Genomic DNA, 17663 nt, shown 5'->3' with positions numbered 1-17663 from the left:
GCACGGGTGTTATGACTTGATGTGAATTTAGCCTTTCATTATGTTCAATACCCAGAACCCTCATTTCTGTTGAACCCAAAAATTTGCTATAGTGATTGATGGAGGTAGTGAAATCCTTTGTTTGATGTGAATCAAAATTTTTATTGATATAATATGATTTTCAACGCCATGTCTAACTTGATAATACTATATTTACTGTATACTATCTAACTTTCTCCTGTTTCAGTCAACCATGGGACTGTATGTTAAATGAGGGCTGATACTGCCTAATTCTTGTACGGGCCATGCTTTTGCTGGGAAAATTATAATGAAACACCAATCTATTACACAAGACATTTTATTATGTCTTATCAGGCTAAAATGTTGTGTAAGAAAAATATGTATTTTTATTTATTTTCGTCTGTAAAAGCTAATTTTATTAAAGTTTTTTGAATTTAATTTTGAAATAAAACTGGCTATGCACAGGAGGGGGTTGTATTCAATAAATATTCTAATTTCTAAAGAGACTGTACATAAAATGATTTGATTGAAGGAGATCTTTGCTTTGATTTTACCCGTATTTAAAATTGAAACCAACTTGACTAGCTTATGTGATTGCCAATATTGTGACTCAGAATATTAAGTTTTTAAATGAAGATTATTTATCAAGATTTCCAAAATCAAGAAATAAATTTATTTTTTCGATGTGTAACATCTATTTGCTGTTATTAAAACTGCACTTCAATTTCAAACAGGTTTCGCTTAAAACTTCACTTTTCTAAAAACCCTATTTTGATCCATTTTTCATTCTTACTGTATGAGTCAATTTTTTCTGATTAGGGGAGATATAAAACGCTCAAATATTCAAATGAAAATATGCTGATTCTTTCTTAAAATCAAGAATTTGTGCATGTATTCAATTTTTCTATTTATTTTGGATCTACCTGAGTACACCCCTTATCTGCCTAAAACAATAGTTTAAGATGCAGAATATTAAAATCACCCAGATTTTAAGGGGCAACTTCTTTTTTTTATGACTCATTCTAAAATATCTTGCTTTGTCTTTCCATATTAACTTTGCAGATATTCGTATTTATAATGGAAGCAGTAGACCTACTATAAAAAGAAAATGATTTTTTTGCTCAATCCATCAACGTTTTTAAAAATTCATGATCTGCCTTGAATTTTCATGAAATGATTGTAGGAGATTGTCATTGTTTATTCAATCCTTATATCAAATGAGTCAAGCAATAAAAAATACATTTGAGCCAAAACTGTCAACGCAGCATCTGATAACTACTCTAAGATAATTATTCACCCTTAAAAAAAATTCTTGACGTAAAAAAAAATTGGAGGATATTTTCTATCAAGATAAGTTTGTTCAAAAACATGAAATATCTTATTTAACAAATTTTTCAATGCTTTTAACCAACACTATTTGAATACATTAGAGTTTCATTATACCCCATATAAAAAAACACTTTTAATGTATGAATAATTTAGAATGTTTATATTTCAAATGTAGATCAAATGTAAGATATCTCATCTCAACTGATAAAAACAACACAGAGAAAACAATGACCTTTATATTCATGTCGTTTTAGATGTGATTATCATGAAGATATAGTGATTTAAGTAAATAAACCCCCAATTTGGAATGTATTCTGTATTCCATATTCAAAAATATTTTTTCAGAATAGTGGAATATTTGGTTTTGCCCATCCCTGCTTTTACCAAGGCAATAACTACTTCAAGACATTGTCCTATTCTCGCCTAAAATCATTTCTTGACATAGTAGGGAGTTTGAAGGATATTTCCTATCAAGATAAGTTTGGCTGACAACATGATTTGACAAAATTTTAATGCTTTTAACAAATCTATAGACCAGCTCCTTTGAATCTTATCACTTATCTTATCCTGTCACTTTAATTCCACTACTTTGCAGACTTTACCAATTTTAATGTGCTGATCATCATATAACTTAACAAACTTGAACTTATTGCTCTCATTATCATCATAAACTATCCTTTCATCACATCCTGGTAATCAGAATCGTAAGAGTCATAACTTCAGTTTTAGTAATTTGCTCTTCAGTGGCTGCCCTTAACTACTAAGTCAAGAGATGAGTCTCCTGTATGTTTCTGGGTACTCCCATAGTATGTGTATCAGGTTAGTATTAGACCATAATTTCATTCTGATTTCTCTTATTTTAGTTCTATTGAGAGTTCGGGGACTGTCTGTGTTAGCCAAGTGAATGTACCGCCTGCTCCCTTCAAGGCGAACAAAATTAGTACCTCCATATTGGTACACATAATCTGGAGCGCTCGTTTCTGAGTGTGTGCACATGATCTGCTCTTTCGAAAACCAGATTGGGCAAGCGAATGTAAATTGCTTTAAAGGAAGACGGTTTGATACTAAGTTATCGTTCTACTTAAAACTTGACAAATAGTGATTCCATGGTCAGACTTACAACTATCACAAGTTTTAATTATTCAAATTCTGTAAAAAACGTTTCATTAAAACAGCATCAATTTTTGATTAAAGGAAACACTTTCCCAGCAAATCCTATCAACTGATGGGATTCATTCCATGACATTGGTATTTTTTTTTATCTCTGATGTAATCTATTTTGCTCAAAATCTCATAGAAATCAATTTGTAAAAATTGAGTCTTATGTCATTTTTTATTACAAAAACATAGTGGTACTAAACTTTTGCAAATATCTCCGATCTTGTATTCTAGCTATTGTGTTATAAATCTCTATTGTGACAGACTTACTAATCAATTAGTTTGTAACCTTGCTTTACTATGTTCAACATCAAGGATATTTTTCTCTTTTCCTCACCTGTCAATTATTATAAAATCTTATCTATTTTTAAATAAGGAACTAAGAAATTGTTTCTTCTAATTGTTTGGGGTTCTCATGAATATTTAATTATCTATTATGATCTAGGTCTGAGAGGTGTTAAGTTAATTATCTTAGGTCAATGGGTTGGTGGCAGACATTGTAAGCATATCTCGTAAATGTATCTAGATATAAATGAAACACAAGCCTAATTAAAGTTGGAAATTTACGAAAAATTACAGTCCATGACTATTACAAAATTTGTTGTGTCATTTTTGAGGAAATTTGAGAAAAAAAATTTTTTTTTTAAAATATGTCCATCATATAACATTTTTTTTGTTTTGGATAAACTTCTTCTAATCTCAAAATTTTCACAAAAAGAAAATAAAATTTTTTATAATGTTTGTTTGAATCTCAGCTTCTCACCAGAACATTTGGGTACAATTATACACAACCAGAAATTCAAGTGTTAAATAAATCTTCTTCATTTTTGTAGAAGTAATTAGGAAATTCTTGGATTGTTTTTTTGTACTCTGTACTATACTGAATCTGTACTAAATGTTGCTGCATTTGAACAAACAAAAAACTAAATTTCCCTACCGTACCCATGTTACATTTCTTCCCTACATAGGTCATAATAATCTAACAAATTGTAAACAATGTCATTAACCTTGCGTGTGATAGAACCGTTTTTTACATAATTAAATATCCATCTTCTTAAAATGAACAAATGCAATTCGTCATTTTTGTCACTTTCATGAATAAATAATTCCCACTTGCTTTATTGACGTCTTTGCTATTTAAGTCTTCATGAAATGCATAATATATTAAAATGACATTATTCCTTTCTCTACGACGTGGGCAAATTATTTTGTGATATGTGAAATGGTTTAGGGCTAATTCATTGTCGCACGTCATTAAACTTTACCTTCAATTGAATTAATTCATTTCTGATTGTCAAGTGCATTTCTAAGTTTGATCGTGTAGCTTGATTGAAACTTCCCGATTTCGTAGTTTTAAAGTATCCTGCCCTTTGATGGAATGTTTCAAATAACAATTCAAATTAGACTTTTCTGTGACCTTACTCAATGTTATCTGTTTGTAACTAGATTTCGAACCAACATGTGGTTAAATTTATATGGAAGAACAAACTATTTTCGCAATTAAGTTAGAAAAAATATATTTGAAATTATCATAAAACTGCCAGTAGCAATAACAAAGGAAATACATTCTTCTCTGTCATTGCTTATTGCTATTTATGTGTAACTTCTCAAAGAAATTTACATTCTAAATAATACTACACTTATCTAATTCTGATCCCCAAAACAATCTATGACAACACCCAAACAGCTCTGCACTCTTCCATGGCATTCAAGGCAACTGATACATAATTAAGCACTTAAATCACTAGGAAGTAACGATGTTTCCACATTTGCATGCGATAAATAAATAATTACTTGACATTTCTTGTTATTCAGATCTATTTTGTTTTAACCATTTAACCTTGACTTGTTGTTAGACAAATTTAAGGATATAAAAGACAAATACAATAATCGACTATGTGTCTGGACTATTGTTATTCTTTGTTATAAAAAGTTTTTAATATACATAGTAGCAATACAACGATTGAACAATGTGTCCAAAACATTTTGCTCGACATAAATTTTTAATTACTACTACAAAATCGGGCAAAATTTTTTAGACTTGTATTAGCTGTTGTTAATTGAATCGAAGTGCATAATAATGCTCGACTAATTTATTTGGAATTTTTCTGATGGTGATCTATGGTGGATGACAAGTGATTGTGATAAATGATAAATCCATGATCATATGCCGAACCACTGTTCATCCTTCCACTGCCCATGTTCCATCTACACTGGATGTGCACCTGTGCAGATTAATCAGCACTGCAGTGTAGCAAGCATATTCTAAATGCTTATTTAATAGTAAAAATATCTTGTTTTAAATAGGCATGCTAACCAGCGATGACCAAAACGTATAATTCAATATTCCTAATACATTCTAAAATAATTTTTTCGAATACGAAATATCCTGAAATAGGTCTGCTTCACAAGAAAAAATTTTCAACACAATGGTAAATTTGTAGAAATCAAATTTAGTCATACAGAATAATAAAGATAAACTTTGTATTAATTTTATTTTATTCTATCAAAAGTTAACTATTTTTTGTCTATTATAAAATAGTAAATGCTTGAAAGACATTTTCAAATTAAAATATTCTAAATTATTCCCAAAATCAACAATATACTATATCGAATATAACCAATTTTGAACGTATTCGATTATTCGTTTTGGACATCACTGATGCTAACTGCTTAATATATCATTTTTCTCTCCTTTATCTTTTTTAGTTTTTATCAAACTATTATCTTATATAACTATGAGACACTCCACTATACATATATTGACCAAATCATACTGCAACCTATATATATACCGGTATATATTATATATATATAATTATCTTACTTAGCTTTATGGCATATAGTTTGACCCTTTGGTCATATCAATGACGAAAGAAGTCAAAACAGTATTTCTAATTGATTTATATTGACATTAGGTGACAGGTGTAATAGGATTGCCATAAACTTTGAACATAAAACCGTGGGTTTGAAATTGTTATATTCATTAATAGGTGTAATAATTGTATTATTCTCAGTTTGTTTTACAAAAAAGTATTGACCGTACTTCTGACCAAAAGCTATTGTGATTATTTGAACTTCCCGTAATTGTAATTTTTGCAAATTCTTGAAAACCGCTTGTCGGATTCTGTTATTTCAAAACAAACTCATCCTAAATTCGAGATGTTTTACTTCATTATTAGAGACAAGAAATATTTTTTTTTTATATCATTTTTAAAAAAAAATATTGACTGCTGAACGAAAAATATTGTAATTTTTCAAGCGTTATTGTAAAAAGCTCATCGAAACCACTTGTCTGATTCTATCATTTAAAAACAAACTTAACTGGGATATGAGAAATAGTTTTTATTAATAGACGCAATATTAATTTTTTTCTCATTCTGACTTCTGTACAAAAAGTATTGTAATTTCCGACAATTAAAAAAAATCTTTCCTTAATCCTATTTCTATACAATACGGCTTCTTGGATGCACAGATCTCAAAATGTACTAATTGAATTATTGATAAAATAGTCTTATATGATGAAACAATGATATAAAAATATTGTCAAACTATTTTATTTGAAAACCTCTAATATGACAAGCGGATCAAACGAATAAAAAAAAATAATACTATCATTATCAGTGTTTTTCAAATTAGATTTTTATAATTTTTATTTGTGCAAAATATTTTCCTAATATTGTTTCCAATACTTACAATTCAAAAATTTCTTAAGTTTCTATTCTTGCTGTGCGTATGTATATTTTCTTTGAGAACAGTTATTACTTACCCCCTCAGCTATATTACACATTCGGATCAGTTGATCATTATCCATCAAGCGAGTCGAATTTCAGTCCAAATATAGCCCAATAAAAAATCATGGTTCAATCGTATTCAGCATATATCTCATATATTTGTAAACCTACTCGTAATACTTCAATGTGATATTAATAAACACTATTGCTATGCTTTCAATAATAAATTAGTTATTTTATACGCTTCCTTAATTTCTAAGATTCCTAACAAGAATACCTATAATTACGTTCCATGCTTGTAGACCCTTGCTATTTTATTGAATGATCCCCTGTTTTTGTGAAAATATAAATTTTATTTTTCGTAAAATCTGAGTTGAATTTCGCGAGTCGATTATAAAAAATTTTGTGAGCGGGTTTTATTGTGAAAAGATATAAATATTTAATGTTAAAATTATCTTAATCTCACGTCGTCTAACTTTGAAATCTAATCTTCATACCTTATTCAAGAAATATCCCCGAAAAATTATTCTCGTTATTCATCCTTAGACCACATTACAGTAAAAGTTATTCATGGATATATTCAAAAGTGTATGCTTTTTCATACTAGGCAGATAAAGGGTTAAATTTTAAGCCTAAAGTTCAAATAAATTGTCAGGGTCAAAATTTGACAGAATCACTGCTCTATGAAATGTATTCCTGCATTATATATCAGATTCCGCCCACAACAGGGCCTTGGTAATATAACCATCTACTTGAGGTTACCCACACATTCATGCATATTACATACTCTGAATTGTGATATGAGAAAATGTTTTTTTTTATTTATTCGATTTTACAATTTCCTCATGGCCTCTTTCTTATGATCGACAATTAATTTTACTTGAAAACCTTCTCATATCAATTAAAAGTGAGAAATGAAAAAATCCATTTTCAATGCATCTTTACCGATAAAGTTAAAGAGTTTTAAAATTATTCCTACATGCGCATGACTTTTTTTGTCACTCTCAAGTTAATATTAACGCAGGAAAAAATGTAAATAGGACAGGACTATTCAAATCTTGACTGAAATGTGACTCTTTGAATGATTGAGCCTTCTCATTGGCTTCCATCTCCCCCTTATTAATTAATTAGCTGTTTCCTATACACCTGACTATATCAAATATTCCAAGACATGAAGCGTTTCCTTCCTCCCAAGTAAACAGGAAACATCTTAATTTGATTGATTGATCAAATATGGTCAATCCTTACTTAGATTGAAATATAGAAATGAGTACGCTGTTTTATCAGCATTCCTCTCACCCAGATTACCAATAGGAAGCCTCTTTATTTTAATGCTGTGTGAAATATCCAAACGCTTGCAGAGTTAGCTATTCCCATATATCACTGTGTCATATCAACTTTCCTCTTTCGAATAAAAACGAGATTCCTATTCCATCCATTAATTTTCATTAGAAACATTCAAAAGCATGAACTGTATTATTTTTAATATATATTACCCATCAACCCTGTCTCAATTTTTCCGTTTCTATTTTGCCACCTACAAACATACTCTAACAAGTCTAATCAGTAGTTTTCTTAACCAATTAAAAATCTACAATTTCAATCATTTGCTGTCACTATTTGTCGTTTATATATCATAAATTACTCAATGACGTGTCAAGAACGATTCCAAAAATGTCTGAAACTTGAACTACAATTATTTCTTGATTGATTTCTCACAGCGTCACAAAAGCTGCATTTTGGTATTAATCCAAATTATTTGTAATCTTACATACTTCAAAGAAGTCGAAGATGAAATGCATTTAAAAAAATTGCACTGTCTAAATAAAACACAAAATATCGCATATTTCAGAGATCATCAACACATCTTTCTGATTAAGATGGATAATGATTTTGTTATTTTGTGTTGAATAAAAACTTGCCCCACTTCATCTGAATGATGTTCCGGTTTTATTTGAAATTTACAAAATTTCAACCATTTTTTTAAGCAATTTTGCTAAATAGAAAAATTAAAGTAATAATTCAAATTTCTCCAATATCTCACTCAATCTTACGTCCTACAATTTCCATTTCCGATGTGCTTCCAGAGTTCATTCTGTCAACATTGACAAACTTGTCCTCATTTAAACTAGATTATATTGAGCCAAATCATGCTGTATTTAGTTAAAAATAGTAGCTTGTACTCAATAAGTTGTTCCAGACAGTTGTTCTGTCAAAACTTGTCAAAACTGTTCTATGCTTTAAACTGACTAAAAACTATTTTTAACTGTATTCAGCGTCCTGTTGGTGTAAAAATTAGTTATCAAGAAAAGTGTTTTCAAAGTAAATTGACGCAGGTTTCGCTTTCACTGTCTAACATTTTTCCGAATTCCGAATGGGATTGTAAATATGAGCCAATTTCCATATATGGAAAAGTTAAAGAATAATTGTTGTCTTAGTTTTAAAAATAGGTGAAAGACCTAATAATAATTCATGATCGTGTTTTTTTATTAATACATCATATTTATATTTTTCTGAAGGAAGCGTTTCATATTTTCTGCATTATTTTATTTTCTCCTTCAAATCATTTTATTTTTCTTGAACAGATATTAATTTGAAAATACTGAATTCAAAGTCTTTATTATTTACAATTAAGACAGTCGAAATTATTGCCTTGCCAATAAAACATTTTTGTATAGTCTGTAGTGGATCCACTATTGTGACGGAAATGTGATTGAGTGTTTGTGGCTCGGACTACTTTTCTGAAGCCGTGTCCAAAGTAAAAATATAGGTTAAATACTGTATTACTATTTGTGGGTGTAAGGCGGCACTATACTCTATCATAGTTGAAATACAATTGCCTGGAACGTATGAACTCAGACGAAACATTGGAGATCAGTAATCAGTAGTTAATTTTCTCATCACACTGAAAGCACACTTTTTATACAAAATGAATTGGTTATTGAGCAAAAGCACCCATGAGAAAAGAAATACATATGTATTACTGTACAAAACAGTTTTTAGAGTAGAGTTTTCAATTACGAACAATTCTTTTTTAACAATTCCCTATACAAAATTAATTCTCTTTCATATTCTTTACAGAGTTGATCATACCTACAAAGTATATTATGGAGGAGCTCAGAAACGACCTGATGGATGCTATTCGAGACCTGTGTATGCACATTCCAATGATGAAAGTAAGAATTCTATTTATTTTATTGCAGCTTTTATTAGTTTAGGCGTCTTTCAAATTAATTTAAACAAAGCTGTGTATATGGAATTGCTACTTAAGGTCTAACATATCTTCCATGGGAATGTTTTATTTATCATTGATATATGTACCAAACCAAATTTATTGGAAAGTCGGAATCATGCTTACACACTTTGTTAAGCCATTTACACTTGCTATAGACAGATATTGAAGTTTAAAATGCTATGTCTAGTGTCATTTTATACCAGCTGGGACAGATTATTAGACATTGCAAATAATATTTCGTGTTCTACAATTACCGACAGAGCCTGACATGACTATGCTATGTATATAATACTGTGATTACGGTAATGCAAAGTATACTTACCGGTAATTCATTTTTTTGACATAAATCTACTCGGTGGGATATTATCGCTGACTTAAGGTGTTTTTCTACTCTGGAATAGAGATGTACCGATGTATCGGTATCGGGTATCGGTATCGGCAATATCGGCCATTTTTTCGGTATCGGCCATGTATCGGTATCGGTTAGATTAAGGCCGATATTTCCGATATATTTACCTTTTTGATTTGGTCCAGAATGTTTTAAAAGATAAGTTGGAATACTACTTTTCAATTTATTTTTTGTCTCGATCGTGAGATACTTGTCCCCACCCCCGCGAGGGAATAGGATTCACCTGTTTTTAGCTATTTATCAGCCAACCTAGCTCAACTAATTTGGCTATTTTTGCTGTCAAATTTTTATATTGACATTTTTGGTAGTACATAGTAATTATGAAGAAATATATCAACACAGCACATAACAAAAAGCAAGTAGGCGTAAGTTTTAAATCATACAGTGGAATTGGGGTCCTGAATAACGGCACATGCACTTTTGGCACGGATATAAATTCTGACTGTTTGTCGTCAATTACGACTATCATTTATTATCATTTTAGTCCGTCGACATCGATAAACTAAATTCCGACACAATTATCAGTCTACGCAGGTATTAATTTTAATTTTGTTTAACTACACAATTTCTTTATAGATATTTTGACATGACCGCCTAGAGTTAGACTAGATTGTCTCAAAATATATGATAGCAATTGTGAAATATTATAAGATAGTAAAGTAAAAAAACCTCCTCGACGGTTATGGGTAGGCCTTCTTCTTGTCGGTGCTGATTGATATTCTTTCATGTTGGCTTTGTTTTATTGCGGCGATGATTACGATTAACCACAAAATAAAATATTTGTAAAATGCTTTTAATTTGAACGTAGGACGGCGGCGCTAGAATGTGTGGGCGATATTCTTTTAAACATAAATAACGATATTCAAAAGTCGCGATATTAACAATAAATTCGAATTGGACATCCCGGCTCAGGATTTTTCTAATTGAACACCGAGATTACTAACGTGTATCTTAATCAGTTAAAGCATCTGGATGCCAAACATCAATTTCATATTATGTGATAGATCCCTTTTTCGATCTGAAATAATGTGTGCTATGAACAACGCTCAAAGACCATTGTTTTAACCCGTCTGCCCGACACAGCACACCTAATTAAGTAATAATTACATAGTATCGGTATCGGAATATCGGTAGTATCGGCCTTTTCGTAGTATCAGCGTATCGGTATCGGTATCGGCGTTTTTAGCTGGTATCGGATCGGTATCGGTATCGGCGAAAAAAGTGGTATCGGTACATCTCTACTCTGGAATCCTTAAAAACAACATATAATCGTACATGTTTATGTACATGAATTGCGTTGGTAATCTGGAGCTGTGATACTATTTATATTGCCGCAATCGCTGATTAAATTGATCACAATTAAATCCATGAAGCAACACATTTCGTTTCGTGGAGATTTCCAGGTGATGAATATGTATATTTCATATATACACTTTATATGTATATTTATTCATAAAAACAAAATATAATCAGGTAGTTTATCTTGCATTATTATGTCCGCAGATTGCCGTGTTATTTTAGATCGGTAATGTTCTAATATGGTGGTCGCAATGGCGAGTTACGTTGAACAATTTGATTGACATTGATTGTTATGGATTGAATATTACGCTACAAGAAAAAGCTATTTTACCAATCCGTAAATGTGGCGAACGCTCAAAAGCCTCTGCATGGTAATTTGATATTATGATGTTGATGCGATTTTACTACCCCGACCTATTGGGAGGTTGTATGCAAAAACCCATTTTTTCAGGCTTAAAAACGGGGCTGGTCTTATTCACGGGGTAGACTTATTCGCCAGGAAACACGATATATTTATGATTTTATTTTGGATTGGCTATTAGGAAATTTAAGACTTAAATTATCAATCAATTATTAGGTTTCGAAGACCAAACAATATCATTTTTAGATTTTTCAATTAGTCAAAGTATGATATTGGCTCTATGTCAGTTGTTCTGAACTTTCATTATTTGTGGATGCTTCAGATACTATATGGCTGCCTGCTATATATTCTATAAAAAAACTATTTGTTTTTAACGAGTTTCCACCATCATAAGTGATTGAAGAGCCTTGCTGCACACTAACACAAATATATTTCTGTAACATTTCATCTGATCAAGGTCAGACTTCCTCAGACATACATACCAGTAGTTCAACTATAACCAGAAAAGCAGTTGTATGCATATTCAAACAATCAGTGTAAAACTATGGGAGTGACTCCTGTTAAATAATCAAGAAAATTGGTAAATTCTGAGAGGTCATTGATGAGATCTCTTTGTTTTATATTTAAAAAAAAGTCCAATGCATCAAAGCTCTTCAATCACTTAGGATAATTATCTTTACTCTTGCTACAGCATCCTTGCACTATATGCATACTGATCAACCGGTACAAATCATAGAAGAATAAGTAGTTAGTTCCGCAGAAACCAAATCATTTCCACCATCAGGCGTCCATTAATAATGTCCAAAGCGTTGCTTGCATAAAGGTGTTTCAAAAAATAACAAACGTCACATAGGCAAGTTAGGGGCTCCCGAAGTATGCGAACCAAGATGGCGGACATCGGAATGTAATATGTGTACTAGGTTAGGGTTAGGCCATAATTTTAGGTATAAATACTACGGGAGGCTCTTGGCTAGTCTTCGAACTGATAATAGGACTAAAATAAGGAAAATTGGAAAAAAATTCATCGCCTAACCCTAACCTGTTACCCATGTTACGTTCCGATGTCCGCCATCTTGGTTCGCATACTTCGGGAGCACCGCAAGTTCTATTCTATATTCCATTTTATTCCAATCATTCAAAAATCTAGATATTACATCGCTCTATATCAGTGGTTTTCAAACTTTTTCAGTATATTTCTTCCCTTTTCCTATTTTACATCTCTTGATTTCCTTTTTCTGCTATTTGTTCAATCTTTATTGAAGGATCCTTCGCTGGTTTTAAACGCAATGCTGCCCTGTCTTTTTTACACTTCTAATAGCTTACCATGTGTTTATAAATATGTATGACAATAATAATAGTAAAACTACGCTGAATGAGTAATATTTCAGACATAATTAGTTCTATATTTTCTCCTAGAGAAAAAAGTTTCCCCCCCTGGTTGAGAACTCTGCTTCTATTATATTTCATGAACAAAATTAGTACCAGCCTGTCGATTTATATGAAACTCAGTCTATTTTGCCATGGTGCATAACAATTACTGCTTTTTTTACTATTTTAATAATAGATAAGTCTGTCCAGAAATAACACTTCAAATCATATAACTGTTCTTGTGTATATGCAAATTGTCTCTGAAATGTTTTATAGTTTATAGTATCTACTAGATCCAAATTAATTCAATTCTGATTGTGTCGATTTTTAATTTTGATTTTTACCGAAAGTTGAAACGTGATCTTAGTTCGTCATGATTTATTAAGTAATCATAATCACAGGTTATTTTGTTCAATATAGTCGGACTATTCGTATCAAATCATTAGATTTTAATTTGCCACAACTTTTTGGCTGCAAATCAATAAAGGCTTGCCAGTTTTACTTATGATTATTATTGAAGTGTGTACTGTAGTACCCTTTATTTTTGAGAAAAATTTGACATGTGAGTGATGAGAAAGTGATTGTTAGATTTTCTAAAATTAAATGTGTCCAGTATCGCTACGTTAAGGACAGCTAAAATTCAATATTGTATTTTTTCGGAAACAGTTTGAAAAATTATTTTCAATTATGGTCATATGAAACAAAAATTTGAAAATTATATTGTTTCATAGTCTCTTCCATACATCGAGATTCAATAATAGTACAGATTGGGATGAACAATTATTTAAGCACATTGACTAAGGGCAAGGTATATCAATGAAGCTTTTATAAAAAAAAAAAAATTTTTGAATCAGGCTAGGATTCCAATTGAATTGAATTAAAAATCTTCGAACCTATTATTGTACTAACAAAAAATGTTCAATACAGATTACAACAAGATTTTACAATATTCGATTTTTTTTAATATGTCATAGAAAAAACACTCCTGATTAATGTGTGCAACCCCATTTTTTATATATAGCCAACAATCAAAATCAAGTTCTACAATTTTGAAAGTGATTATAATTATACAAGCAACATGGAATTTTACTATATTGCCTCAATGCCATCGTAAAACCAGAATAGCTTATGTTTTATTTTTTAGAAATGGACTTTTTTATCTTATAATATTATGTTATTAGATCCAGGTTTCAAAGCTGTACCTGTTTTAGTTTTGATTTTTAAGTTAGTGCCTTATGTCCATATATATAAGTTTTTTGTACATAAATATGATTTGCAAAATTGTGATTTTCCCGAAATCTTGAAATGTCACATAAGCTAATTTGATTATTTTGCAGCAATAGATATATTAAAATACTTTGTCTAGGTCCATGCTTCAAAATGCTGTCTAAATGCATGTTCATATTATACTATTAATATTATTATATTTAGAGATCAATCCAAAGACTTCGAAAATTCTTGCTTATGTATCTGATTCAAACCGCAAAGACGTGAGAAATGCAGTCGAAGCAGCTCATAAAGCTGCCCCTGGGTGGGGTAAGAGAGCTGCACATAACAGGTGAGAAATTAACATTTCAAAAAGAAACTTGATAACACAGAGCTTAATTATTGAAAAATTTTTATTGCAATTTGCTAATGCACGTCTAAATATACCTCATGTATTGGGTTCTAGACTTTAATTTTATCCTCAAGTAAAAAGAAGAAATATTTTATATCTGAATTTATTCTAATCATAATTTCAAGTGCTCATTTGAAAGCAATTGGGATATTGATAGAATTACTGATATGCTGAACAGCTGAAGGCTATATCTGGGTTTACCATTGCTGTTATTATAGCAATACGTGTCTGTTGGCAGTGTACTTGAACCATTTGATTTTAAACTACCTTATCTGAATAATAAATGTTCAGTATCAAATTCAAGGATAATTTTGTTATGTTCATTATTGATTTCAAACTAAATGCATCAATTTCTTTCCTGTCCCCTCGCCATCTGACATGCTGCGATATTTATACTTTAAACTCGATTGTGCCATACCTGTCTGTTGTATGGGATTTATGTCACCTAATTTGGAAAAGATTTCGCTTCCACGCTATGCATTAAATTCGGTATTCCCATAGACCGTAGTGTGTGTATCAGTTTAGAGTTAGGCCGTAATTTTATTCCTATTTTCCTTATTTTAGTTCTATTACGAGTTTGGGGACTTTCTGTGTTAGCCAAGTGAATATACCCCCTGCCCATAGGTTTTCAGTCTCTTTACACAACTTGATGTAAAGTAGCCTATGCGAACAAAATTAGTTACGGTACCTCCATATTGGTACACATACTGGGTACTTCTTGAGCGCCCAATATTCTTTAATTCGTAGAGCCCAGATTGTCTACTACATGGCAGAAAACTTGGAATTGAGAAGAAAAGAGGTTGCTTCAAGGCTTTCACTTTTAACAGGTGGGATTTTTCAGCACAAACAATTTCTTATATAGTATAGGATATACTTCTATCATTAAATTGAAAATTAAATTTTTTTTAACAAATTTGAAAATGCATCTTTATACATTTGTTATAATTATAAAGGTTAGTCAGCTGATATTCAATATTTTGAATATCAGCCTGAACTCAGGAACTAAGGAATACACATAAGTTATATTTAGTTGTAATTACCGACTACTTGCTGTAACATTCATTCATTTTCTCTTGACTTCTGAATCAATTTGTAACTCTTTACTGTTATTCTATATCCAATTCTGTTGCAAATTCATTAAACCTCAAATTTATTTTCTTAAATTCATATTTACCTGGCCTACCTTTCTTTGTAGGTCAATCGTTGGACAGTTGTTATAAAGAAGTTGACTTATCAATTCAGAGATTATTTTATTGGGGAGCTTATGCTGATAAATATGGAGGAAATGTGCAGGTTGGTATTGATAATTATACAGTAGTTAAGTGAATTCCTTTGTCATCATTTAAACCATGGTATTAAATGTTTATTTTTATTCAATTAGCATATGTCCATCCAGAATGATTGGCTATTCATTGGATATAAAATACATGTTTTGCTTTTAGAGCTTTTAGGATTTTCGAAAATTATACATTAGTCGAGTATAAGGTTCCACTTATCATTTAATGTGTAGGCCGAATTAAATGTTGAATTAGATTTATCGAATTAACCTATACGAGATCACAGATTCCAGGCCATTTATTTGATATGAATTACGGTATATGTTTTTTTCGTGTATTTAAGATTTTTTTGAAATTAATATATAAATATATATTTTTTAGAATTATAAAGTCTATTTTCGGGAAAGTAATATTTACTAATATTAAAATGTCATTTATCAACAATTGGTTTATCAATATAAATCAATCTCAATTGAAACATATAAATCCTTTAGTGTAAGAACATTTTTATTCAATAATTATATGCAGTTTTTATTTTCACTAGTTTTAGGTTTGCTATGTATTATTTAGAAAACTAATATTTCTCCAGGAAACAACACTCTATGGTTGCACTGTGTTGATAAGGGAGCCAGTAGGTGTGATCGGTATTGCTTGTCCTGATGAAAATCCACTTCTTTCCTTCGTATCATTGTTTGCTCCTGCAGTTATTCGTGCCAATTGTGTCGTTATTATTCCAAGTGAGAAATACCCCATTCCTGCCCTGGACTTCTATCAGGTATGCTTTGCTTATCTGTGTGATACTTATTATTGTTGTTGGTCTCATTTTTAATATACTTGAGGTATTCAGCCTGCAGTTTTTAAAGACAAGCACAAAGTTTGTACCACGACAATACTTTATCATAAGAAACAAATCACTCCACAAAGTTATTACAATGTAGCACGAAGCAGCCCGTTTCAGCTTTGGAAAGAGACATTACTACAAAAACTATATATCCTGTATAATATATTACAAACTACTTGAACTGATGAATCGAATGATCATCTTGAAATTTTCATGAGCTGCTCTGAACCTTATAAAGCAGGGGTTCTCAACCCCTAGGGGTTCACGAGAAGATTTTCAGGGGTACTTGGATGACAGTCGAGTTTTCGTGTGTTGCTTTTTTTCAATATCCTTCAACAAAGAAAGTAACTACAAGAGGAAAATAAGTGACAATTGAAACTAAGCGTACATTTTCCCTGATCTTGCGTTGTTGTGATTGTGACGCAACAATGTGAAATGCAAGGCTTGGCAGTCGTTGAGCAAATTGTTAGTCAATATATCACAATTTAGTTTGGTGTCTGATTACTGGGGGTTCGCGTTGATTGTTTCGTGACTCTGGGGGTTCGCGTTGATTGGGGGGTACTTTACAGAGAAAAAATTGAGAACCCCTGTTATAAAGGAACAAAAACCAGTATTCCCGAAGCATGTGTACCAGGTTAGGGTTAGGCCATAATTTTATTCCAATTTTTCCTATTTTAGTTCTATTGCGTGTTCGGAGACTGCCTGTGTTAGTCAAGTGACTATACCCCTGCCCATGGGTTTCAGTCCCTTTACACATCTTGATGTAAAGTAGGTTAACACAATTAGTTACCTCCATATTGGTCCACACTTCTGGAGCGCCACAAAACCCATACAAACAGACAAAATAATGTTGTGAATTTATGATTACTTTATTACATTGCTCAAAGTCCAGTTCTTACACATAGAAAATCATCAAATCTTGATTACCTAAGAGCACTAATCCTTCACTTCGATTTTTTTTCAAAAGTCCCATTATTCACAACCCTGATACCCAATAGGAATTCAACACCAATATTTTTCTTTGGAATAGATGT

The 17663-nt window shown here is 31.2% G+C and overlaps 1 protein-coding gene across 2 annotated transcripts in view; it reads left to right on the top strand.

Moving 5' to 3' along the window:
- Nucleotides 1-17663, top strand: part of LOC120335476 (aldehyde dehydrogenase family 16 member A1-like) — a 53627-nt gene that overhangs the window by 28428 nt on the left and 7536 nt on the right. For both annotated transcript variants that reach the window (XM_039402980.2, XM_078119315.1), the window contains exons 14-18: nucleotides 9303-9397; nucleotides 14325-14451; nucleotides 15259-15338; nucleotides 15707-15804; nucleotides 16378-16563. In XM_039402980.2, coding sequence (XP_039258914.2) covers nucleotides 9303-9397; nucleotides 14325-14451; nucleotides 15259-15338; nucleotides 15707-15804; nucleotides 16378-16563 — 586 coding nt within the window. The remainder of the gene's footprint in view (nucleotides 1-9302; nucleotides 9398-14324; nucleotides 14452-15258; nucleotides 15339-15706; nucleotides 15805-16377; nucleotides 16564-17663) is intronic.

Source organism: Styela clava, chromosome 2 (genome assembly GCF_964204865.1).
Source record: "Styela clava chromosome 2, kaStyClav1.hap1.2, whole genome shotgun sequence".
Classification (NCBI taxonomy): Eukaryota; Metazoa; Chordata; class Ascidiacea; order Stolidobranchia; family Styelidae; genus Styela; species Styela clava.
The sequence above is the reverse complement of the archived record's forward strand: the minus strand, read 5'-3'. Positions and strand labels throughout refer to the sequence as shown.